The sequence below is a fragment of the Gastrolobium bilobum genome, unplaced genomic scaffold (genome assembly GCF_033153095.1).
Source record: "Gastrolobium bilobum isolate Gb01-03AN ecotype WA unplaced genomic scaffold, APGP_CSIRO_Gbil_v1 utg434, whole genome shotgun sequence".
NCBI lineage: Eukaryota > Viridiplantae > Streptophyta > Magnoliopsida > Fabales > Fabaceae > Gastrolobium > Gastrolobium bilobum.
Window position 1 is genome coordinate 27262 of NW_026898888.1, and position 27297 is coordinate 54558.

Consider the following 27297-nt stretch of genomic DNA (forward strand, 5'->3'; position numbering starts at 1 on the left):
ACTTGTATACTCAACACCTATGATGCGTCTATAGGATGACGTGGGAAATAACACTGAGAATATTGAAGATGACAGTAATGATTAGCACCGTCCACCACTACCAAAGACTAAGAACAAATACGAAGCATTCATCCACCATGCACAAGGAAACAACCTCTTCGTGCTATATCATCACTGCACAAAAATGATGAACACTAAATTTGTTTCCTTTTCTTGTATAATATTACTGGATGTGGATCCTCTCATATTGTGAAAAAAAAAATGATATAGTCATGTAGGAAATCATAATCATAGGTGGATCAATGATTATAAAGGAAAAAAGAAAAAAATATCGAAGTAAGTAGCTACAAAATCATTATAGTTCATCTTTGTATAATTGTGATATTCTTACATGACCATGTCATGTTTTTTTTAACATGAGAGGATTTATTTTCAATATTACTTTTCAACTTGTAATATTTCCTATTTAAAACAACCTCGATTTTAATGCTGTCTATGTTGCACACACACCAACACGGGAAACGAAACACGACACGATATTTCGATACATTAATTTTAAAAAATGTTAGATTTAGGACATGTTTTGATATTAAATAATATTTTAATTATGTAGTGTATATTATATTTAATATTCAATATTTTATGAAGCATGAGGAGTGTATATTTAATATTTAATGTTCAAACTATAAGGCATTAAGCTAATGAGTCATACTATGAAGCTGTGGGAGAGGGTTATTGAACATCGCTTGAGGAGAGATACCAAGGTTTCTGTAAATCAATTTGGATTTATGCCAGGAAGATGTACCATGGAAGCCATTTTCTTGATGCGACAACTAATGGAAAGATACCGAGAAAAGAAGAAGGACTTGCATATGGTGTTCATAGACCTTGAGAAAGCATACGATAGGGTTCCAAGGAAAGTTTTATGGTGGGTCCTGGAGAAGAAAAAGGTTCCATTCAAGTATGTAAAGGCAATCAAGGATATGTATGATGGGGCTACTACATGTGTAAAAGCTTGTAACGGATCATCAAGTTATTTTCCTATCACGGTAGGTGTACACCAAGGGTCGGCTCTAAGTCCTTACCTATTTGCCTTAGTTATGGATGAACTAACAAAAGATATTCAAGAGGAAGTGCCATGGTGTATGCTTTTTGCAGACGATATTGTGCTTATTGATGAGAGCAAGGAGGGTGTTAATAGAAAACTTGAATTGTGGAGAAGCACATTGGAATCCAGAGGATTCACATTAAGTCGAAGCAAGACTGAGTATCTGAAGTGTGAGTTTTCTCTGGGACAAGATGAGGACCAAGAACCGTGCATCTAAATGGTCAAGAGGTACCCAAAAAAAATGCTTTTAAATACTTGGGCTCCATTTTACAAAATGGTGGAGAGATTGATGAGGATGTAAATCACAGAATCAGAGCAGGGTGGATGAAATGGCGTAGTGCATCTGCATTTTTGTGTGACCGCAAAATTCCCCTGAAGTTAAAAGGAAAATTCTATAAAACGGCAGTACGACCGGCAATGCTATATGGAGCGGAATGCTGGCCAGCACATAGGCAACATGAGCATAAGATGGGAGTAGCAGAGATGAGGATGTTAAGGTGGATGTGTGGGTACACAAGGATGGATAAGATAAGAAATGAAGATATTCGACGAAAGGTCGGAGTAGTACCGGTAGCCGAGAAGATGAGAGAACATAGATTGAGGTGGTTTGGGCACGTGATGAGAAGACCCATGGATGCTCCTGTTAGAACAGAAGTTTGTTACCAAGAGCTAAACACAAAAAGAGGCAGAGGTAGGCCGAAGCTTACTTGGGGAAAAGTAGTAAAACAAGATTTAATGGAGTGGGATATAGGTTGGCGGACAGTATGTCTTAGAAAGGAATGGAGAAAAGCTATAAGTATGGTGGAGGGTTAGACCCGCTGTTATTCCTATGTTCCAGATGGTCATTTTTTAGTCTTTTTCCCCTTCATTTCCCCCACTTCTTCTTGTCCCTTTCTTTTTTACTTTTATTTATTTATATATACATATATTTTCATTTCATTTTAATTTATTTTATTATTTTATTTGTGTATTTTTATTTTTATTTTTTTTTACTTTTTTTCAACCGTTTTGTATCTTTCATGTGGGTTCATCTACCACCGACCCCAATTAATTTGAGATAAAGGTGTTGTTGATGTTGTTGTTGATTCAATAGTTTAACTAAAAAATAAACCGAAACTTATAATACTCATTAATTTTGCTAAAAAAATAAGATGTAAATATTTACTATTATATTTTTAAATTAAAAAACTCTTATACACTCCAGTGAAAATTATTTGGTATCTATTTTTAATTTTTATTGTATTAGATTGGTAAAATAGCAATCAATTTTTTTACGATATATAATGAAATTTCAAATATTATAAATGTTGAAATGTGTCAGAGTGTCGAAAAATATTGGAGTGTTTGAAAATATTAAATATAACACGTCAGATTTTTTAAAGTGTCGATATAATATATAATGTTGTAACATCCCAAAATATAAACTATAAGTCTATAAGCACGTGAAAGCTCAAAACCAATTTTTAAACATGATTTTTTTTTCGCATTTTGATTTTTTGTATGAAAAAATATTTTCTTATATTGTGACCCTTTGATTTGTGTACAATTTTTTTATTTATTTTTTTAATAAATATGGAACTCATCATTAGTTGTCTCACAACATGAGACCTCAATTGTCATGTAATATAAGAAAATCAAACCCCTTTTTGTATATAATAAAATTTTGAATAAAGTGAATTTATTGCTAATATGCGAAATGCATTTAATCATTTATTGTAATTAAATTAGAGTGCATGTCAATCTTAATTTACTCAAATTCAAAAACATTCTTTTCACGAGAGAGAGAGAGAGAGAGAGAGTGACAGAGCACGAACCCGCCAAGGAGGAATATGAAGTTCGTTTCAAGCTCTGGGCCAACGATTGAGGTAGGAAATCTCAGCTTGAAACCCTAACTATGTCGTGATATACTCTCTATTTTTGTTCTCTGAAGTTTCACGTAGTAGAGTTGAGAAATTCTCATGATTTTTTTATTTTTTTAAATATCATCTGCATTTTATTAATTAATGTTGAAAATGCATTATGCTTCTCGCTTGGATATACTTGTAAGGAAGAAATTTGGTATTGGAGGGTTTTTGTTTTTTGTTTTTTGTTTTCCTGCTGTTGGAACAAGCCTCTGTTTGTGAAGTAACAATTGGGTTTTCTTCACATTTTTATTAGACCCAAGAGTCTCTCAAGTATACTACACATGATTTTTTGGTAATACAAGCAACTCAAAGTTTTGCACCTCACCTGCTCGATGAAATGCATGCGTGCTGAGGGAATGCATTGAGTTTATTATTAGCTACAATGCCTAGTTTGATTCTTTATGGTTCTACAAATTTCTTTGTGAGTGTGTTCTGGCAAGACTATAAGAATGAGCTTGCATTTTGAAATAAAGGCTGCAATACCTAAATTTCTTGGCTAGAAAATATCCTTTTATGGATGAATTCTGGTGCTCAAGGATTCTGGGTAGGGCCTATACATTGTCCTTTTCTGGAAATATCTTGGTTTAATAGACAAATTCATGAAATCATATATATGATTAGACTTATTCATGATTCTTGCGTGTTTAGGTTATCATTTGTTTTAAGTCAAGAGATTGACATAATAGATATGAATTGATAACACTTGCTATTAGAAAAGTGCTCTGCTTTGGTAAAGTGTTAGGCATGAAGATTTTAATCGACTGCTGAATCATACATAGCAACATAGTGTTGAAGGAAGGGTTAAAATTAGGACATAGGAATTTTTTGGTGATATAGAAGTTCTTCTAAAATAACACTTGTCAAATTGAAGTCTATGGCTAATTAGTTGGAAAAAGGAAAAAGCAATATAAGATCATTCCTGACTGAACTCAGCCTAATGTTTTGAGTCATGTAAGTCCACAGCTTATTGAGTTTTAGTTACATGACTTCCTTTATAATTCATGTTATTTAATTTACTCATATATTACATATATTATAATTACAATGTCATTGGGTTTGACCATTAGTTCAACCAGTTGAACCTATCTAACCATCAGTTCAAACAGTGTGAGCTGACGAAAATGGCAAGTATGACCGCACAAATTCCTACAAGCTTTGGCCATGAGTTGAGGGCTTGTCTTCGTTGTCGCCTTGTCAAAACCTACGATCAGGTGTTACTGCCTGTCCATATTTCTCATCATTCTTTGCTGGTTTTCTTATTTTATTTTACAACTCTTGTTTTTTGTTACACAGTTCAGAGAGTCAGGCTGTGAGAACTGCCCATTCTTTAAGATAGAAGAAGATCAGGAGCGTGTTGTTGATTGCACTACCCCCAATTTTAATGGGTTTGTTTATGTCAATTCTTTTTCATCAAAACTCTCTTCTTCACCTTTGAATTTCTCCATGCTCATTTTTGTTTTTCTTCTTCCTTTCGATTTTGTCGCAGGATTATTTCAGTTATGGATTCAACCCGGAGTTGGGCTGCCCGTTGGCTGCGTATTGGTATGTTCATTTATCTCCTTCCAAAGTCTCGTTATAATCAACTCAAGGGGTTGTTTCAGTTTAACCAATAGATTCGAGTTCGAGTCCTTGTAAATGCAATTGTGCTAAAACTTGATAGGGTTTTGCCGCTCATGTAGTCTGATCGGACTAGTCGAGTAATCGATGAACCGATCGATAATATCTAAAAAAAATCTCAGTATAATTTTCCCTTTGCCTTTTGCTTTCAGTTTTCTTCTCCTTCACAATATTTGGATGACTGTATAATTTTGGAATATACAATATATTTATGACTTTTTTTTTCAAGTTTATATTTTTTCTTCATTTTTCCCCTTTCTACTGTTCTGTTTTTATATTAAACTTCTATTTATGATAATTACATTTAGGAAGATACGGTCTAAGATTCTAAGGATTTAAGCAACACTGCCGAAAAGTTGCGGTCTAAGATTCTAAAGTTACGGTCTTAAAATTTCTAGTCAAGACTTTGTAGCTAAAAAAGTTGTATTGAAAATATTTTTATATAAAATTAAAAAAAAAAAAAACTAATTGACGGCTGTAATCAATATGATTTTATCCTTAAGTATTTGCAATTTGTGAAAAATTAGATGTCTAAATTTTAAAAAGATAAAATTTAAATCTAATGTGTTACATTTATGAAATAATTCATGGCATTCAAATTAATTTTATTAATCCCTTGGATATATTTATGTGATACAAGTGATGTTTCTATGTATTTTTGCGTGGTTTCTTTTCATTCTTCTTTCTTATTTTATTGGGGTGTTACACTAATATTAATTTCAAATTTCTTTATGACGTTGACAAAAAGCAATCTAAAAGATAAGAACAAAAGGACATTTTGACTGTCCTTGAGTATATCTTCTGGCTTTTTAGATTTCTAAACTATCATGTAGATGGTCTTTATTACTTGTAGCAGTCCAACAAGATCTGGAAAGATAATTGGAAAACTAGTGAACATGGTTAGTAAATTTGAATAAAAGGAAGAGCGAGATCTTTTGACTCTAGTGTAAGATTAACAAGTCTTATTTGCCATCTCAGCCATTGATTTTCTGTCAATCTGACGGTTATAATTTATTTGAAAATAATAATTAATTAATAGATATTAAATAAACTATGATTGTAAGATGGATGGAAACAACGACTGAGATGAGAAGTAAGACTTAATAATCTTATACTGGAGTCCAAAGATCCTCCCTCGAAAAAGAAATATAATGATGGAAATCAATGAATGGTGTCCTCCACATTGTTGTTTGCTTGCCACTACCTTTGTCGCTTATTTATATAAGAAGCACTGGATCAAGATAACAAGCAAAAGCAATTTGGCTCTTGCTAATAAGGAATTGAAAGAAAAGGGATCAGAGGGCTTTATTGTTTGAATATGTTGTGATTTGCTTGTGTGGATTTCTCTTTTGCTATGCTTTTTTCCCTTCTGTTCAGAAGGATATCATATCGCAATGTTCTTAAATTTCTTTTTTCTTTCTAGAATAGAATTTCCTCTGTTCCGGAAAATGGAAAAAAAAAAGAAAAAAAGGAAAAGCCATAGAGATTACTTGATGCACTTATTTTATCATTTTTGATCAATTTCACTCCAAAGAATCAGCCAAATTACTTGCCAAGAGAATTGTCAACTATTTGGAAAGAGAAAAAGAAATTTGTGTAGGTTGAATTTCTATCTAGATTGAAATCCTGTACTGCAGTTGAGCTGCAGAATTTAGGTTCTCCTTGAATATATTGCAGGAAAATTTGTTCCTGGTGTTTACACTCTTGCTGTCTCAGATGCTCTTTCGGAAGAGATGCAGGTATGTATTTTTCTTTTAGTGTGATATAGATTTTAGGGAGGAAAATCTTAGAGCAGTGGTAAGGTTGCTCCTTTTGTGATCGGAAGGTCACGGATTTGGGTTCAGGAAACAGCCTCTTTGCAAAAATATAAAAATAAGGTTGCGTACAATCAACCTTTACCTTACTCTCACAAAGTTGGGGAGCCTTTGTGCACTGAGGTTTGCCCTTTTGTAACATCGATTTTAGAATATATTACTTTTGTTGTAAAGAGTGATTTTGTTTTTGTTAATAGATAGTTATCTCTTTTAGAATATATTTTGCACTGAATTAATGTTGTATGGTGAAGTTTATTTTGTTGATTTGTTATGCCCAATTGCAGGCTATATGTGAAGACGAGCGTGTTCAATATATCCCTCCCAAACGTTTGTGAAACTCGTAAACATTGGCTGTGACATCTTTAACTTCATCGAAATTGTTAGCCTGTATTAATGTGAATTTTAATGCTAGTTGTGTTCTTATGCATTCTCTAAATGCCTTGATAAAATTCTGAGTTCTATGACTTGTTTTTCTTAGGATGAAGAAGATATACACAGATGACGTATTAGTGTGTACTGAGGGAGAGATTATGAATCAAACAATATTTTCTGTGTGGATAGCTTGAACTAGATAGGTGTTATCCACCTAGAATTGCCAAAGCTGGTAGCGTTTTTTAGGTCAGTGTCAACAGTGTGTAAGTGTTGTAGATAATATCAGAGACTATGGTGTGTTGCTGTCTTTTGAAAGGGAAACTACTGCAACTTTGGTGTTTCATGTTGCATGTAACTGTTTTTTTTATCCAACCATGCTTCTCTTCTTTTTTTCGTTTTTTTTTTTTTTTTGCCATGAGATTACATGAGTCAACGTTATAATATTATTTATGGTTTGGGTCACTAGACAAATTTACCATACACTAAATGAGTTTTATCAATAATTTAATTCTAGCTTGTAGCTAACTTAATAAGTAGAAAAATAAAAGATAATACTAACATGATAAATGACATCATATCAATTGAAAAAATATAGCGAAGGTTAATAATATGGTCATAAAAAATAGAAGTAATATAACGAAAAGCACCAACAATAATATCCTCAAAAACTTATATAACTTAAAATTTTAATGTCAATAAGAAGGGCCAATGTCAAAATGTGGTGGGTAACGGAAAGGAGATGGTGGGTAACCCATATGTGGTGGGTAATATGGTTGATATCCAAGTATCATTAGTAGTGACTGGGGCAGTGTCGTTCGATGGTTCCAAAAATTAGAGGTCTCTGAAAAACAAATTTGTGTTTGAGTGTTTGCTTACTCGATTCTTCTATAGCATGCCCTTTGTTTGCTATTAATTATCTTTGTGTGGATCCTCCAATGTATATGCAAGAGGAGCTTGTTGAAGCTGCACCCTTGCAATGAAGATAAGATCTGCTTATACTATATTTATACGTGATTTAATCCAAGTACCAATTTAAGACGAAGCCTAAATCAATGGCCATGCAAGACTTGTAGATATAATGTTTGTCTTATTAGCTATTCAATTCACCCACATAATAATTAGATAAAAATTGAACTTAGATTATCCTTGTTCAAGGTCATACACCTGTATCCTTATGTCTAGATTAAAGAGATTTCCTAAAATCAGACAATTGTTGGCCAAACAACTGAAAGCAGTAAGAGTGGGAGTGAATAAATAAACCATATCATTCAGTAGCCACGTTATAATTAGGTAGGGCTTGGGCCTAGTTACATTTCAACAAATTTTATTTATTATATATAATTATATAAGTAATTATAATTGAGTCCAGCTAAGATTGTAAATTGACCTAGAAAAAATTGTAACAACGGTAAATTTGGAGCTGCTTTGCATGTGATCAGATAACAGATTATTTTCTTCTTAATTTCTTCTTCTTCTACTTTCATCTTTTTCCAATTTGGGTTTTCTTCTAATCTTTTTTTTTTCTTATTCGCACTCATCACCCGGAACCCAGTCATTCTGCGACAATGTATGATGTTTTGTTCCTTTCTCAAGATTTTATGGATACATGTTCTTGGAATTTGCATTGGTAATTATATTGTCCGTTGGGAGAAAATTGATTTATATTTTTGAACCTTGTAAAAGAGAAATTCTTTGTCTTTGCTGACGATAATTGTTTATTGGGTGTTTCAAACATAAGTGAAATTCATGCCTTTTTTTTATTTACAACTTTTTTTTTGTGTGGTTGTGTTTATTGATTTTATTTCTTTTGAAAAATGGAGTGTTGGCGATTCATCAGTGCAAACTGTTAAAGAGAAAAATCAATGAAGACATATGTATATATATAGAGTATGAAAATTTCTTGTACATATCTATTAACAACTTTTTTTTTTGTATTTTAAAAAAATTTAAAGTATCTAACCACTTATTAAATGATTTAAGTGGATCCAATGTCATTTAAATGATTTTAGACATTTGTCGTTGATTGTTCAATGTTCCTTTTTAATTGTGAAGTTTGCTATGTCCTTCTACGTTGATGTTCTTCACAAGTCACGGCTAGGGTGTAAATGGGCCAGGTTATGCCAGACTTTGGCTTTGATAACCTAAGCCTATGTAAAATATTTAGAGCCTATACTGACCTCTTAGCCTATTAAAGATTTGATTTATAAGTCCGGTCTGACCTATTATAAAAAACTTAATACGACCTATGAGGCCTACCAAGTTGCAAACTAAAGTTTATAGGTCCAAACCAAATTAAAATATAAAAGATAAATTTTCTTATTCACAAAGATTACATAAAATAAATTTTCATTAACATCACATGAAATAATGTTCATAAAAATCATATTAAAATGTTCATAAAGATCACATGAAAATTTCATATATGTATATATACATAGAGAAAAATATTTCTAAATTCATTTGAGATATATTTTTATCTCTGGTCACCCTAAAATTATTATTTATTTTCTTATATTAATTAATTTACCTTTGAATGGTTATTATTCTTTTTTTTCTCTCTCTTTCTTTATCACCATTGATCCATCTTTAATGGTCGGAGATAAAATTATCTCAAGTGACTTGAAAAACGATAAGCCCATATACATATAATTTGTACTTTCTTTACTAATTTAATTTTATATTATATTTTAATTTTAAATAAATATTTATTATTTGTTAAAATAACATCAATCCTATTATTTGTTAAAAAGTTTTCTTTAAAAAAATAACATTAATCCTATTATTTGTTAAAAAGTTTTTTTTAATTTTTTTGTAAAAAATAAACATGGAGTGGACCCCACATTTTTTCTCTCTTGCAGTAAGCAAAAGTTGCAAACCCTAGGAAGTTTTAATCTAGAAAAGTAAAATAAAAGCGCACATGTTAATTAGGCTAAGATGTGCCAGCATGCCCCGTCCTTCTGCATCTCCATCTTCTTGTTCTGTTTCAAACCCAAAACCCAAATCCTCGAACTCTTGATCCTTGTGTTGGTCATCTTCTCCGGTGCTTTCCTTCTCTCCTCGTATTTCTGGTACATTTTCAACTCTCTCCTCCTCGCCCAATCCGAATTCCAATTCCATTTCTCAATCTGTTCTTGCCTCTTAAGGCTCTTCCTCTTCGCCTCCTCTCTTATTGTGTGCTGCGGTGGCCGATCCCGCAAATGCCACGTCCCTAGTTGTAAGGGTCTCAATAAAGCCATGGAGTTCGATTTGCAATTGCAGATTGAAGAGATTTTGAGGTTAGTTGTGATTCCGATGAGATTGATAAACTTGTGTGTAAATTTTTTTTTTTTAGGATTATTTTAATTTTGTAAAGATTTTAAAAAATTTACATTTCTCCCATACAGTCAAATTGTTTTTTTAAATCACTTGTCGATGCTTCATTGAAAACCACTCAGAATAAAAAATTATTAAACCAGTTATATACACATTAAAAAGAAAGGCAGCAAATATAGATACACGACCGAATAAAGAAAAGAAAACACAATTTATTTGGAACATATCAAAAATAAATACGTAAAAATTATTGATAATTTACATAACTATTCCTATTAACTTGCTAACAATCCAAAACCAAATTTCTCAAGATTGCACAACTACCGTTGGCTAAGTATACTACTAGGATGCTATCACATCACTATAAGATAGTGGCATCCTGTAAACACTTTGTAGTCTTCACCAAGCGAGACAATGATGTGCTACTTTTCCTTACCAACTTTTGGAAGCAATAAACAATAATTTTCTAAAAATTTTGTATGACACGATATGTTTCTTACCAAACCTGGTTTTACTAAAATAGGATTACAGCAACCACGCTTACAAACTCCAAAATGCTAATCTTAAATATATTGACTATGATTACCTAAGTTTTAATTTTACCAATATAAACACAAGACCAGTATCCCAAATTGCCCATACTTGTATTTGTACATATATATACATAATATCTATTGACTTTACATGTCCCCAGCCACAGATTTCCCTACAACAAGGAAGTACTCATGGGATTGGCAAAGTAATGCTCTCGGTAAACCAATTTTGATTGATTTGATTTGCTTCCGATAAGATCCTGTAGCAAGGAGGAGCCCCCATCAACTCTACTTTGATGCATCTTCCTCACAATTAGGTGTTTATCAAGAACCATCAATTCCAAAAGAGTTCTACAGCTCTGTCAGAAACTCCAAATCAGCATTTACACTTGAGCGTACAAACACAAAAAGAAGAACGCAGGCAGCAATAATGGCAAAAACAAAATAATATCAAAGTCGAGATTCATAATCAGCATCATGAAACAGATAATAGAGTACAGCCTCCAATGATGACATTGACCTTTCCCATTATACTTCTTATCTGATAAATGACATTGTAATTAATTTCAGTTATTTGTTGAGAAGCTTAACCTGAGGTTTGTAAATCCTAGGCGCGAATCTCCTCTAGTTTTATACTATAGAAAGTTCCTCCCTTCCCAGCTCCTTTTCCCCTTGTACTACTATGGACACACAAGGAGTGTTGAAATAGATTTTATAAACCCTTGGGAGGTTTTTAGCATAATTTGAAATTAGAGGAGTGTGGTGACAGGTTTCAGTAATATCACATGGGAAAAGGGTTATTGATGCAAACTTATCTAGAAAAGATTTTTAAAAAGTCACGGAAATCCACTGAATAGAACTACCCGGGAACAAAATTACATACAGGCAAAACATGTATCCGTACTGCCCTGAATCAGGTCATCATCCTTAGAACAGATTATAGGTTGTTATCACTATTTCTGAGCAAAGAATTAAAGATAACATGAAACTAGTGACTAACAATTTTAGAATAAAAGTCTAGAAATTTAAGAAATTCGGTAATACCTGTGGATTCATCACATGCATCTGATTTAGAATATCAACCTAACACAGATGCAAAAAGAAATCGTCAGTAGATTTTTCCCCTCGCTTGTTTAAGTATTGAAAAAATATATATAACAGGGTTGCACCCCAAGTTTTATTATGTAATCACTCTTATTTTTAAGTACAGCTGTCAACCTGCATTACAACTTCTCATTTAATATTTTTTACTTAAAGATAAAAAATTTGATACTTTGCCAACCTTTTGTTTGCTTTGCTTCATTATTACATAATTACTTTGTCGTTTTCTCTTTCTATTTTGCACCAGATAATGATGCAGGAGCAGTAGTAAAAAATATTTAAGTGGAAAATATTGTAGTAAACAAGACTTAATGAAGTGGAAAATAGATTGGTGTGCAGTGTCTTAGGATATAGTGGAGGAAAGCTATTAGCATTGTGGTAGGGTAAAATTTTTCTGTTTTTATTTATTTGTTATATATACTATTCTTTCTTATTCATTATTTTTTTCCTTAATTTATTTTTACTTTTACATGGGTTGACCAAATACCGACTCCAATTAGTTTGGGATAAAAGTGATGTTGATATTAATGTTTATTAAATTTTGCAACTTCTGGTTATAAGTAGTATTTTAGGTCAATTTTGTGTTATTTAAGAGTCCTGGTGTCTAATCTGTAAGGCCAAAGATTCCTAATGGGTTTCTGTTAGTAGTGAGTGCCAAGGATTACATTTTGGAAGTTGTTTCTTCTAAGTTTCTTTCTAGTAAGTTGTGCCTCAGAAGTAGTTGTTTAATAATATCAATTTGGAACGTCAATGAGATTTAAGCGGGAATGCCATGTGTTTTGAAAGGTCTTAGCTAGCTCTATAAAAGCTAAGCCTCAACCTTCTCATAGAACCCTTTTTGTCTAATCCAATCCAGAATTATTAATAACAACTTTGTTCTTTCCTGGTTTGTATTTGTTACACCAGAAGAAACTGCCCATTATCAATTTTTGGCTCTTCTCAGCTCAAACCTTCAATATTTCTCGGTAGAATCCTATCTAGACTCCCTATTACAACAGATAACTACATATAAATTCCAAGTCAGCTCACTTTGAACACATTCTCTTCTAGTTTGTACCATATGGATGTGATCACGGATCAAACTAAAAGGTGGCTAAGTATCAATATTTTATACTCTAGGAAGAAAGTGAGTTCAAGTCAAACTGCAAGGAGGGAATCTTTAATTAAAATTGAGCTCATGTGCCACTCACAAGCAGCTTCGAGATACAAAATGGATGGAGAGAACTTCAGGGTGGTTATGTGATAAAAGAGCAAACAAAGGGATAAAGTGGATTGGGTTCATAGATGGGAAAATATAATTCATTATTAATAAAATTAGAAGATTAAGTAGTATCCTTTTTTTCCTATATAATATACAATTTAGCATGCACCAAATTATCAAAACTTGAAATGTTTGCTCCTAAATACTTCCCTTCAAAAAAGGGAAATCTATTAACTATAGTTAGAAAGCAATGAAATCAATTTTGAACTAAAAAAGGGCAACGTCAATGTAATGACATACCATATATTTTCTGAACAAGTTAACCCAATTCATTTCTAAATTATAAAACCGCTATAAGGTTATAAAACAAGGATAGCACACAACCAATCATTTTTCATTAGTCCTTTTGTGGTTCTTTTAGCCCTTACCATAAAGCAGTGGGGAAATCTGACTTGAACCAGTGCAAAACACTAGTATGCCACAACATTCACCAGAAATCCCATCTCAAAGTTCTATGAAAATTTAAAAATATTAAATCAAGGAACAGTATAATGATTGCATATACCTCCAATATCCCTGGGTTTTGCATCACTATTCCAAGAACATGATGTCTGAGTCCGTTGTAGACAATGTTGTTAATGGTGCCATCCCCATTGATCCATGGCAATATTGGCACACATAATTCAGCAGAAGAAAATTTGAGCATTTCTTTCTCATGATCGGCTCTGGACAAAACAAGTCTGCCTTGCATACAGCCTTCGTTCCTGTCACATGCTTGATTTTCAGGATCCACATCCCCATGTGGAAGATTAAGAATTGTCACTTTGTGCACGTTATTAACCCCAGTGTTTCTTTCCCTCATAATATCAGCACAAGCTGTATTACTTTCTTCTGATTTGTTATGCTTACATGTATCCTCATTTTTTTCAAAGGTCTTTGTTAAGGAAGGTTGTACAACACCTTGATGAAAACCAGACATAGGTGTCAAAAAGTACTTGTGACGGTATAAAGCATCAACAACACGAACAGAATCATAAGCATTGACCTGTTCAGTAAAGAGAATAATATTACAAAAAAAGAGGGGGAAAAATTAATTTAAAACTGAATATGCAGGAACTACTAAAACCAGCCTGAGTATATTATAATACCCAGAAAAAGTCTTTCAATTTCTTGGAAGGTAAAGGCTCAAATTACTACTGCTGTTGTAAACAACTTCAGCAAAATTGGAACAAGCAGTTCAAGCTTCCAAAAATGGCAAAAGGAGTATATATTTGCACTCATATCAGAAATTCAAGAAAACAATGGGGGGAAAAAAGAGAAAAAAAAAAACAATTAAAAGGAATCACTAAAGACACAAGATATCAGTATCAGAGATTTCACTGGGGGCAAGGGTAGATGCAAATTAACCTATGAATGCACATAGCAGCACATTTCTGCATAACAGCAGCAGTTTTTAAAATTCAGAAATATTCCCAGACTATAAAGTGCATGCTTGGGTTATAGTTTGCACACCACAAATCCTAATTTATGGCGTGTAATTGAGTTTCATCCACAAATAACATGTTTGGCAAAACCATGGTTGGGTTGTGTCTGAACAAGAATTTGGGTCCCAATAGATGGTTTGAGTGGAAGCAGAAAAAAGTGGCTTTTTCATTGGGCCAAACCATAATTTGCAAACTATAATTCAAACATGCTATAAACCATTGGAACAAAGAAAGGGGGAGGAACCTTTAAGGCTTGTCCAAATGTTTGAAGAGCATCAATAATCAGTCCATCTACCTCTGCTCCTAAAAGGCATAAAGCCAAAAAACAATAGACAATCCCAAAGAAGTTTTTATAAGCAATTTTTTTAATTGATTTTAAGTCAATCAGATACTTGGTTAAATCTCAGAGCATCTATACCTGGCAAGTTTATAACTTGAGAAACTTCTTCCATGCTTAATCCTTGGTCACCAGCCTTCTGGATGGCAGCATATACAACCCTGAAGACCTCAGCACAGATGGCACGCATTTGTTCTTGATTGGAAGGCACTGACATCAAACGTCGTGCATAGCCTGCCATAGCTTCCCAAGGTGATTCAATATGACTTTCTTCCACAGGTACAGGATCAGAAGAGTTCAAGATTTCTGGCATATCATCAGGAAGCAAATAATCACTGCTTTGGCCTACATTTGATTGAAAATTCCCCTCAAAAGGCTGGCCGTTGTTATCATTATCCTTGAACAAATCTAAAATATCAGCTCTTGAAATCGTAGCACGGCACGCAGAAATGACGATACCAGGAAAACCTTTTTCCCGGCGAGAAATAATTTCACCTTCTCCTCCAAACAAGGATTTCAATTTCTTAGCTTTATCACTAAAGGATGACTCACTAGTATCAGATTTACGCTTTGCATTTCTCAAGTCTTCAGCCTCTCCAACACCATTATCTGGTAAGCATGGCGAAATTGAAAGTTCACCTGACGAGAGTAAAGCAAACAAATGAAAAATGTCCCCACACTGTAGGTCTTCAGCAAGATTAGTACCCACTTCTGTGAGGTCTTTGTCCCTTTCCTGCAGCCATGCAGAAAATTTAACAGCTCGCTTTCCAGTATTCAATGGAAATGGTGACTTCGAAACACTATGCAAGAACTGTTGTGATAATTCAAAACGTTCATTGCCGCAGCCCCCAACCTGTCAAACGCCAATGTGATTAGAACTTGTACTCACACACACAGGTCAAATGCCAATGTAATTAGAACTTGTACACACACACACAAACGCCAATGTAATTAGAACTTGCACATGCACGCACACCCATGCACGTTCAGGTCGTCTATATAAAACAGAAAGAGAAGGGGGAGGGGGAAGGAGAAGAAAGAGAAGGGGGAGAGGGAAGGAGAAGAAAAAGAAATCATGTCACCAAAAATCTCAGAATGCATGTCAACCTGAAAAAAATAGCAACAATGCTGGAAAAATATAAGAAACTTTTAGGCTGCTCAGGGTTCAAGGAATTCCCTAGGGGGACGCTTATCGTAATTTTGAGTTTAACCTCTTCAGAAGCCTAAAGCCACATCCATGAAGTCTTTTAGTTGAAAGGAAAATATCCACTACAGTTAATAACAACTCATTAGTTGAATAAATATTAGTTAAATTGAGTCTTAGTATACCTAAGATTTAATAACAAGACTGTAACGCCATGATTACTTTTATTCTATGTGGGATTCAGTCGTGTGTGCACCAATGATTTCTAAACAAATGTCTTAGCTTGAATAAGTATTACTTCAAATACATAGGTACCTGCATCCTAGCTTGAGGTGGTGTGTTAGTAAATGTTATGAGAGTATAGAGAGAATCACTAAACATGAACAAGCAAACATGATATGTAAACATAATCCTTAGTTTATGCGTTATAAAAAAAATATAAGTGTATTATTAATTTACATGATGACCAATATCAAATATCAACTTGACTAGAGCAATAATCAGTATAGGGTTACTTGCACATAACCAATCTACATCTCATCTCATGCAATAAATACAAACTATAAGAGATTCAGAACCATTTACCATGATTTTTTTCTCTTTAAGGTAGTTGAATGCAGCAAACAGATCATGCTCAGAATAACGCCGAAGAATGTCAGCTAGTAAATTTGGTGCCTGTGGACCTGTGGAGGTGCTTAAGAAAACAAGCTTAAATAGCTCCACAGCATTTGAAACAGCCAACGATTCGTATACCTGTCCATAAACATTAGCCCTATTATTCATAAACCTAGTAAATTTTTTATCAAGCCGTCGACGACTAGATCTTTGGGCAGAAAATGTATGGGGCTTCCCATGATGGCTTTGAACAATCTCACTAGGAATAGCTGATGTAATTTCTTTGTTTTCTCGAGTTTCCTGCCACAAAAATGATTCCTTTAGTCAGACAGCTTCCATAATAACTGAAAACTGTACAAAGTAAATGCAAAAAGATTCGTCCAAGAGGAATAACACACCACAATGAGAGGAGAGAGAAGGAAAAAAATTTAAATTAATAATAAAATATTAGAGCAAGACAGAAGTTAAGTCTCATCAAGGAACTTAGAAGCAATAATTTGACATTAGTATTGTTTTAAGTCTTGGAGAATTACATATCCATCAGCATTCGGATTTGTATCTGACCACCCTTTAAATTGCGATTGAACTTTCTGGGTGGAGGCATCCAGCTTAGCCATCCTCTTGCAGCGAAGAATCTCATCAAGGGCTGTCTTGATGCTTTTGTTGTCAAAGTCATCCCAAGCTTCTCCATTTAGACTTGTCGTTTGAATTTCAACATCAGGATTGAAATTATTCTGAACACCTTTACTAGACTGGGATCGCACTAACTCTCTGCGATCATTTTTGCTTAATGACAAGTTTTGGGACTTCTCCAGCTGCTTTGCATATCGTTCACTGAGCATGTTACAGAGTCTATTCACAGCTTTCCTAACTCTTAAGTTACCATTCAGTGAATTCATTCTTCTCATACAGACGCTTGGAGGAGCTGGAAGATCAGAAAGTGAGCCCCAATCTATGCGATGATATTTAGCACCAAGAGCAGCACGGTGTCTAACATATTGGATCACCAATTGCCTGAAATAAGATACAATCATAGATAATCAAACAAGGTAGATAATACCTTATTTGTAGCCTTACAGGAGAGGAAAAATGTGCTCTTCACTCAAGGGTAACAAAAAGAGGGGAAGAGAGGCGGGGGAGATAGCCAATTTATAATCCAAGATTATAGCAAATATGCCTGCAAATTTATAAAGCAACAGAATGGATACTGACGGGAAAACTAGTTATTATCTTTCTGTACTACTATAAAGGATCCTGTGTGTGTGTGTGAACTAGTTATTATCTTTCTGTACTACTATAAAGTATCCTGTGTGCGTGTGTGCGTGCGTGCGTGCATGTGTGTGTGCGTGTGTGCGTGTGATTGCAATTTCTAAGTTAGTTTTCATTTAATTTCGCAATGTTTTAGAGGATTTTATTTTTATGTGTGTGTGTGTGTGATTGCAATTTCTAAGTTAGTTTTCATTTAATTTTGCAATGTTTTAGAGGATTTTATTTTTATGATTCAAAAATAGAAATCCATTCAATCAAGTGTTTAAAAAGAGTTATTATTTGAGACCCTAAAAGTAGAATGTGGAACATCCGTTCAAATCAAACAAGCGGCTTGAATATCATGTTTTTTATCAATAAATACTAATTATCAATACTTTTAAGCTATTTATACATTACAGTTCAAGCAAATGTTTTAAATTAATTTAATTTTTTTTAATAAAATCATATTATAAAATCAGAAATCATGATTAATTAATAGTTATTCCATTAGTTTGAGTAGTTTTTATCCCTTTTGTTGTAATTACGAACTACTTAATATCAATTATATAGTCACACACTGATAGTTTGTGAAAAACAATTATTAGAAAAATACATATGACAAGCAACTTGCGATACATATTAAGCCCAGTTCCATTGTATAAAAAGTAAAGCCTAAAAAAAATTCTTGTTGATTTATACTTGCATTCCAGGGGCCACTAACAATGATAACAGTATAACACTACACAGTTATTATATTCATTATTTCCCAACAAACTAAAAGTACATGCAACGGTAAGCTATATTACTTTTTCAAAGTTGGCTTGAATACATACATGATCCATCTTCAAAGACCTATTATCTCCATACCCTCTATAATCTACAATAGAACAATTATAAATTTAACAGGCTTCAAAAATTTCTCGTACCTATCAGTTTCGTCTGACCATATGAATCTCCTTTGACGTGTTGGCTTCATTTTGGATAAGACGCACTGGCTTATAAGGGGACAATGGTCCTGAGAACCCTCAATTTCATAATCATCCTCCTCAAATTCTTGCATATGGGTGGCATCATCTCCTGAATGGACACCCAAATTATATTCTTCTTCACGCACACCCACAACCTCAGTAGCTGCATCCATTTTTGCACGCTTTGCTGCCCTCAACTCAGTAGAATTTTTTTTACTGTGTTTACCCTTGCGTCCAAGTGAATTATTCTCGTTCTCTTCATCTTTGAACAGATTAAGGCAATGGCGTCGCTTACTAGAATACACACTAAGCACCTGCAAGTGGCATTGAAATATAAAAAATAATAATTAATAATAATAATATACATATTGGAAAGAATATCAACAGTCACTCATGTTGAAACAGTGGCAAGAATACTCAATGAGGAAACTTATTTTCTTTTTTTTTCATTTTACTCAAGTAAAAAATATTTATACTTTTCTTCATTTAAAGTTCTAAATTCAAACGAGTTCACTTCCCAATTCCCATTGACAGTTAACAGTATAATCTACCAACCTTGTGTTACTGACACTATAAGAAACAACAGGTTTAAGAAGCAAAATGGTTCACACTTCACAGTGTTCATATGCATAACTGATTAATCCAAGACTAAAGACATTAAATTCCTCACCATAATTGATCAAAGAAGGTTTATTGTCAACTACCACAATCACTTTCTCATACAAATGCAAAATAATATAAAAGAAGATTTTTTTTAAGAAACATATAAAAGTGATAAACATGTAACATTTTGTTTAAGCTAGATAATCAGTATTCTGTAACAGTGTCTACTTAATTGAGACAACACAGGAAACCATGAAATCTATGCTCCCTCCTTGAAGGATATATACTCATATATTAATATCGACTTTTTTTTTTTTTTTTTTTGGGGGGGGGGGGGAGCTGTTAAGATACTGATATTGAATTTTGCAAAAGGGATAAACAACAAAATCACTCCAACAGCTTGAAACAAACTAACCTGCTCCAAGGTAAGATTCAGATCATTTGCAATCTTCTCACAGTCCTTGTATGAAATTTTTTCTCTATCATTATCCATCGTTACACGCTTTAAAAGCTCAGCACGTTGTTCTGCTGTCATGAGACAAGTATGTGCCCATGAACGGAAGCGGAAAACCTAACCATGTAAATAAAAAATAATAATAATAATAGTAATACTATCTTTGGAGTTTGGACTGGAAATGTGGCATCAAAATATAATATTAGGCTGGAATCTGACATAAGAGATCAAAACGGAGAAGTTTTGAAATTGTCCACTGGACAGACTTGGAGATTACCTCATGAACCACAGATCCAGGAAATGCATATGAAGCAGCTTTTTTATCAGCAGCGGCATAGCAATACTCCAACGTTTGCCAATATTCATCAACTGCATCTCTATTAGACAGAATAAAATCATGTCTGATTCTTGGTCGAAGATCAAGGGATATAAAATTTAAAGATGCTGCATCCTTTGAAAGGGGTTCCTCAATGTAAGGCCTAAGCTCCATCATGTGAGTTAAAGTATGAGGGGTTTTAACTCCATCTCTAGATTGCGAATCAGTTACCATCCGAATCAACTACACAAATAAACGTCAAGCATGCATCATTAAGTTTTTCTAATGTAATAATAATCTTATTTCTATTAACCTTCTGTTTTTGTGTTTCCTTATTTTGGGGGACTTTTATCCCTCATATTTGCAGCTTTCTTTTCTTTCCCTTTCAAAAAATTATTTTTACAATGAGAGGATAAAAAAAGTGTAATCATATACTAGATACAATACATTATGAAGTAACAAACAAGATCAACAAAATCAGGTAACAACTTTAGCTTTATCAGTAGTCAACCTGGACTCAAACAACTTTTGCAGGTTTGATAAGCTTTAAGTCGAGGGGCAGTGTTAAAATTAGGGTTACTAATCTTATTGTTACTAGGCTTGGGCTTATACTAGGAATACTGGTACTTGATCAAATTATTAGTATAAATACTTCTATTAGGTTAGGGTATTGTGACACTACATCTGTCAACCATACTTGTACTAGCATAGTTATCTTTCTCTCCTTTTCTTCTTCCCTAATCCTAAACCTATAATTCTAACATATTTATATCAGTCAAAGCACTCTTTCGGAATTAACCTTCAAGTCAGAACCAATCCGAAAGAAATATTCCTCCAAAAAAGAATAGTCATTTGCGAACTGAAGACAAGAAACCATGATTCCCTGTGAACCAAGAATTACTTGATAAGGTTTCTCTAAAAGAGATCAAGAAGTAGCTTTCTCCAACAATGATGACTGCAGCATGTCAAGGGATTGGTATATTTATTTTTTGTTAAGATGACTTGAAGATGTTAAGCAGTTGATTACTTGACCACTAAGCACAATGACACCACTCACAGACCTTAATAAGATGGAACCAGTTTCAAAAACAAAAGTAATTGCAGAAGATAAATGTTAGATCGTTCCAATAAAAAACAAGACCTCGAATTTAACTGAACAATCAACAGCAATACCTTTAACCGCCGTAAAATGTCAATAACTAATGACAGCCTTCCAGTTGCATGAGTATCCATTAAGCACTTGTACTCCTCAGGTGGAAGATCAGAGAGACGTAAACCCATCTTGCACTTTTCAATCATTTCTTCATATTTTTTACTGGACCCAACAACTTGTAAGAATAGTTCAACTGGAATTGCTTTAATAGCTGCTTCCAGAGAAAATAGTTTGCTGCTACTATGAGGATTATTATTTAGCTCATAGACACTTTTTTCGGATGATAATGCATCATTATGGCTTGCTGACGTATGCAGATAATCCCAAAGAAAACTGTGCAGCAGCTTTGCACGAATCATTTTTGCTAATACAAATCCATTAGCACGCATGGCTTCTGCTTTACCAGCCCGCCCATCTGGAACTATAACGCTTTGAGTTTTCTGAATATCCTCGATTACAGGTATCAATTCATCTTTATTCTGATGAGAAGTACTTTTGCTGCGAATATAATTATTAAATGATCTCACTCTATCTTGAATTTCATCAAATAATTCAGGAGATAGACTTATCAATGGATGCACAACCACCACACAATCTTTTGTCCTGGAATATTCTGAAATAACTGGGGAATGTACTGTTATGCATTTGCATTGCCCTTGCTCCTGAAGTTTAGACAATATTCGGTCTAAAGTCTTGCGATCCAATTTTGTAGATTTATCCTTCTCAAAGCTAATAAGCCACCTATTTATCTCAGGTCTCAAAATGAACCTCTCATCCTGCACAAGTAAAAACTTGCTTAGGAACACTTGTCATAGAAGCAGAATAAAATTCTAAGGCAATAAAAACTTGCTTCACGAAACTGGAGCAGTGGTAATTTCATGACTAAAAGGTCATGGGTTCGAACCCAGGAAATAGTCTCTTTGCAATTATGCAAAGGTAAGACTGCGTACAAGGATTGCCTCCACCCCACACTCGCTAGTCAGGTTTAACAGGGAGTGGTTTTTTTTTAAAAAAAAAAAAAAAAACTTGCTTCACAAGTAATAGGATTAGGAAGGCAAAACATTACAGAGACCTTTAGTCTTTCAAGTATCCTATTTGCCCTTCTAGTGTTATCCACAGAGAAAGATAAATTTGCATATCTTTGAGATGATCCAGTAGAGAATGGTTTCAATACATCAGATGGAGAAGCTCCTGATGGTGCAATGTCTGTCTCAACTGATAAACTGACCAAATCATGTTCGCTGTTAGAAACAATACCCCTTGGATCAAGTGGCAACTCTTGCAAGTTTGTAGGCATTTCTACATAGTTAGACTCTATATTTCTTGGAGATTCAGAAAATAGTTCTGCACCAGTTTCAATATCTTCCAATTTTGAAGGGTCAGCAAGTTCTCCACTGAAAGTTGAAGCCTCAAATTCAGAAATTTTTGAAAAACCATCAGGCACATGTTGATCTGGACTTTTATTTTCACCAATATTGCAAATAAGTGCAACTTCTGGTCCAGGGTTGAAATTTCTGGATGTCCAAACTCGAACTGTTTTGGTCTTCAAGCATTGTTCTTCCTGCACTTTCATTCCAAGTCTATAGCACAAATTTACAAGTCGAATGTGGCTCTTTTTCAGTTCAATCCCAAGCCTTTGGCAGATCTGTTTACAAGAAACATCCAAAAAAATTAAAAGTGGAAAGGCAACACTATGCACATTTAGGGATGCATCATTGAGAACCAGCCCTAAAAAAAGACTCCATTTGAAGAGAGCAAAGATGAAAAAAATGAAGCTCATTGCAGTTGATCAGCTAAAGTTCACAAACACATACTGGAGACAAAAAATAGCACAGTCCCAAATGAAAAGAAAAGATAGGCCTAAATACACCTTTCTCTACAGAGAAAAAAAAATTATTAGAAAGAAAGGGGGGGAATACAACTAGTAAGACATCCTCCATGGTCCAGACTAAAATACAAAACAACAAGAAGTAGAAATCAAACTAGTCAACAATGCAGCCAAGCCCCCTTCCCCTAGTCTCGCTGCATATCGGATTCAGACATAGCAACTCCATAGAAACAACACTAAGCGGAACACTGAATAGAACCCATAAAATATTTTAATCCCCTAGATGATTTAAATGAGCAGAACCCTATTAGTTCCCATGTTCGGGAAGCAAAAGCAATTATTCTTGATTTGTTTCTAGAGTGTTCCTAAGCCTAGGGAGAACTGTTTGGAAGCAACCAAAGTATTAAAATAAAGACACAATACAATAAAGGCATCACATGCTTTTTTAGGCTTTCAGCACAGTATTGGAAGCTGACCAAGCCATCTAATAATCATTACACCTATACTGACAGCAAGGACTACATTGCATAGATAGTATTAAGAACATACTGACTAAAATATTAAAAATAAATAAATAAAACAGGTATCAATTTTGCAAGGACCAAATGTTCATTTTTTCCTGAAAAAAAAAAAATTCATGCCGTCCAAATAATTACAGGTCTAATAAAAACCAGTCCTATTATGTCTAGCTTTAGCATTTGAGATACAGCCACCTTATAGAAATTCTTTACAAGTATATCTCACTTTATAGAAATTCACTACCAGTCCTAGTACTGTCAGTGCCACATTAAAAACTACAAATTACACACATAATGTAAAATATTTCCTTTCAAATCTTCTCTAAACAACAAGGACATTGACATAAGTTTAAACATAAAATTCATCAGCAAGCTTATCAAAGTGTAAAAGAATCAGAAACAGAGAAAGAGGAAGCACCGAAGAATATTATTGATTGTACTCAGATCTGAATCTCAGACTGAATATACAGGCAATGATTACAAGACTTCTACAACTGATTCAGTTACACTAATCTGTAACTGCACTAACAAACGAAACTGACTTAACTGATGGGACACCTGGCACCATCAGCTGACAAGATACAATTAAGCTTATATACACCACAACAACTATCATACTCCAATAAAGTGCATTTAGAAAGAAATAACCCACCTATGCTCTGTATCATAATTCATTAATGCCCCGAACAATATAAATCATTGACTAATTTTCTTTCAGTTTTTTAATTCTTTTTCTTTTCCTGGCATTGGCATTTTTCATGTCTTACTAAAGAAGATAATATAAGAATCAAATGCGTACCTCCTTTATTGTAATGCCACCTGATCCTGCAGCATCAATCATATCCAAAATTTGATGCTCAATCGGAAGCTCCACAAACTGATCAATGACTTTACATATTTTCCCAGGATTCAAGTTTTTATCTTTATTTTCAGATCCAGCAGTTATTGGGTCAAGAAGCCGCAGGCAAGCCTCAATCTGCAAACAAGTAAAAAATTACAGCTATATTATAACCACAACTAAGTTATACCAACTGATGGCAAAAAGAAAAAGATTTCATTAATGGTACAAAGTATGAAAGGATTCCATTGATAGAAAGAGTACCACTTGACTCTGTAAACATGAGATATAGTAAACAGCAGAACCAAGAGAACTGAAAAAAAGTTTGCTTATTAAGACATTCAGGGTGTGTTTGCATAAGCTTTAAAAAAAAGTGTTTTTTTGGATATAACTTGTTTTTAGAGATTTTTCCAGAAGCCAATATTCTAGCTTCTAGGAAAGCATTAGGCCCATTTGGATGGGCTTGTAAAAAAAGGACTTTTTATGCCTTGCTTATTTTAGAAGTGTTTTTTACAAAAGCTTTAGCTATTTAGATTTTTTTTTAAATATTTGGTTTTTGAAAAAAAATATTTGGCTTTTGACTTCTGCTTTTTTTAAAAACTAAAATTTTTAGCTTCCAAAAAAATCAGGTTTTTGGGTTTTTTGTGACTTCTGCATTTTTTTTAAAGGACATCCAAACGGACTTTGTAGTAGAAGTGCTTTTTTCCTTTAAAAATGCAGTTTTTGGCTAAAAAAGCCCATCCAAACGGGTCCTAAAGACAACTTTTTTTTAGAATCATATTTTATTTTGAAAAACTTAATTTTCAAACAAACAAACAGGCCCTCAATATTAATCTCATCATATGTGTAGTAGAGAATTTATCATCACTCCCATGCTATTTAGAAGGATCGTGTTAAACTATAGAACCATTAAAAAAACACATTTTATATTTTTGGGCAATTCCAAGGTGGATCTGGTTCATTCTTGGAACAGAAAAAAGAGGCTATTGCTTAGAAATTCAGAGATGCAAAGGACACTGACAAACCAAAATAAACTGATTTTACCCTTGTAACTGCTTATTTATCTGTTTATTTTTTATAGAATAATGTGACTGCTAATTCAATTTTGTTTCCCACTAGGAAAAGAATATTTTTAATGCTTGCCAAGAGAGACATCATTGATACAATTCCATTCCGGAAAGACTAGAATCAACATTCATCAATCAAACAGAATTTGAAGCATAAAAGCAATGAAGACAGTTGTTATAAACTGGTATAAACTAACTAACCTTGCCATTCACCTTAGCATCGAACTGCTCTACAATATGATCCGCTTTCAACCTGCCAGAAATCTGGTCACACATCAAAAAGAGCAATAAGGTAATCTAGAGCTACACAACCGAAGATAGAATTACAATTTTGGAAAGTTTGAAGTCTGAGAGAACATACTTGTCTCCAAGCCCTTTGTCTTGGACGCGATCCACAATAACCAAGATCCTTCTTAATATCAGACACAAGAAGAACCTTGAAGAAAATAAAACAAGATGAGCATAAATGATTAGTTTAGTTGGTTTGATTGGTAAAGAATGGATCCCCTCATGTCTTGTTTTAACATGATCATATCATGTTAAAAATCTCAGTCATTCATTCATATATAGCCTTTTAAGCAATTAAAAAAACCATTTACACTTCTTAGTTTTACCAACTTTGCTATTAAAATTGTGACCCTTGAAGAACTGTTAATGAATGAATAAAGTTTTTCACATAACGTAATTATATTACAAGACATAAGATGAACAATTCCTGGCTGCAAACTATAATAAGAATTGAATGAAAATGAAACCTTGCCATTGGCGTTTGCAAGTTTATCACAAATAGCTTTGATTTGAGGCGCATAATCCTTAAGAAGGACATCTCTTTGCAGCGTGGCTCCATCAGCATCCTCATCAACATCCTCAGAGGTGTTACATTTAGTGATTTCAAATTCAAACCTCTGATGAGAAGAAAGTTGCTGTTTCGCATAGCGATGCAAGTACACTAAATGCGTAGCTACACACGGATAATTCTTCGATTCACCATGAGTGGAGATTTGTTTCTTCTTCTCAATAGCAGAGTGTTTAACGATCAAGCCTTGACACTCAAGGTTCCTCAAAACGTAATGGAAGTTATTTCCATCCATGTGCAATTGCTTAGCAAGCTGACTCTGAGTAATGCCGTTGGATCTAGCATTAGCGAGAAGGCGAAGCACGCGCTTCTGTGCGCTTTGGAGAGACTGTGACTCGTAAAGACCGACGAAGTTATCGGCGAGGCTCTGTTGAGCGAAGATCTTGAAATCGAGATTCTCGTCGGCGTCTTCGAGTTCCGACGAAGAGGGTTTGGGTTCGAATCGGAGAGTGGGAATGGTGAGGAGGTTTTTCCATATGATTCTTTTGACGGTGTGAGAGAGATTGATGTTTGAAGATGAAAGAGAAGGTGAGGCTTCGAGTTTCAACCATAGGGTTTTAAGAGTGAGTCCTTCTTCAACGTGCGCGCATATCTCTTCAACCGCAGCGTTGATTATCGAATCCATTCTCTTTCTTCTTCTTCTTCTTCTAATGGTTACGAGTTTGATTGAACCACCACCAACATCGTTTGCTGAACCGGTAACCCGGTTCGCGACGGTTCGTAAGTCGGAACCGGAAAACCTTACCCCGGTTGGGTTTCTGCTTTCCAATGAGAAACCCAAGGATTGAATTTCACATAGAAGCACTTCAGAACCAGACTGAGGGAGATGATTTTATTTTAATTAGAATTAGCGAGATGATTTATACGTTCTTGGAGAATAGAATGAAGACCCTGTTTTCAACCTTA

At 34.0% G+C, this 27297-nt stretch overlaps 2 protein-coding genes across 15 annotated transcripts; one reads left to right on the forward strand and one right to left on the reverse strand.

Annotated features, from left to right (window-relative positions):
* The first annotated feature begins 2847 nt into the window (after nucleotides 1-2847).
* LOC133285091 (transcription elongation factor SPT4 homolog 1-like) lies at nucleotides 2848-7182 on the forward strand. Of its 11 annotated transcripts, none has more exons than XR_009747965.1 (7): nucleotides 2848-2973; nucleotides 4119-4223; nucleotides 4306-4397; nucleotides 4499-4558; nucleotides 6307-6368; nucleotides 6728-6830; nucleotides 6922-7182. XR_009747965.1 is itself a non-coding variant. In XM_061482262.1 (7 exons), the coding sequence occupies exons 1-6, from the start codon at nucleotides 2938-2940 to the stop codon at nucleotides 6736-6738; spliced, it is 366 nt and encodes a 121-aa protein (XP_061338246.1). In that variant the 5' UTR covers nucleotides 2848-2937; the 3' UTR covers nucleotides 6739-6783; nucleotides 6922-7182. The 11 variants fall into 11 exon arrangements, 7 of the variants coding, with proteins under 7 accessions (XP_061338246.1, XP_061338247.1, XP_061338240.1 ...); XR_009747966.1 differs by having other exon boundaries at nucleotides 6728-6822; XR_009747963.1 differs by having other exon boundaries at nucleotides 4499-4554; nucleotides 6728-6838.
* A 3432-nt stretch (nucleotides 7183-10614) lies between these two features.
* LOC133285090 (uncharacterized) lies at nucleotides 10615-27085 on the reverse strand. Of its 4 annotated transcripts, none has more exons than XM_061482251.1 (16): nucleotides 26291-27085; nucleotides 25897-25971; nucleotides 25737-25799; nucleotides 24430-24606; nucleotides 22357-22929; nucleotides 21305-22060; nucleotides 20093-20374; nucleotides 19777-19932; nucleotides 18717-19072; nucleotides 17076-17556; nucleotides 16513-16842; nucleotides 14865-15636; nucleotides 14691-14749; nucleotides 13528-14007; nucleotides 11705-11743; nucleotides 10615-11019 (listed from the first exon to the last, which is right to left on the reverse strand). In XM_061482251.1, the coding sequence occupies exons 1-16, from the start codon at nucleotides 27014-27016 to the stop codon at nucleotides 10834-10836; spliced, it is 5511 nt and encodes a 1836-aa protein (XP_061338235.1). In that variant the 5' UTR covers nucleotides 27017-27085; the 3' UTR covers nucleotides 10615-10833. The 4 variants fall into 4 exon arrangements, with proteins under 4 accessions (XP_061338235.1, XP_061338236.1, XP_061338238.1 ...); XM_061482252.1 differs by having other exon boundaries at nucleotides 25737-25788; nucleotides 26291-26589; XM_061482253.1 differs by lacking the exons at nucleotides 10615-11019; nucleotides 11705-11743; nucleotides 14691-14749 and having other exon boundaries at nucleotides 13858-14007.
* Nucleotides 27086-27297: the final 212 nt, after the last annotated feature.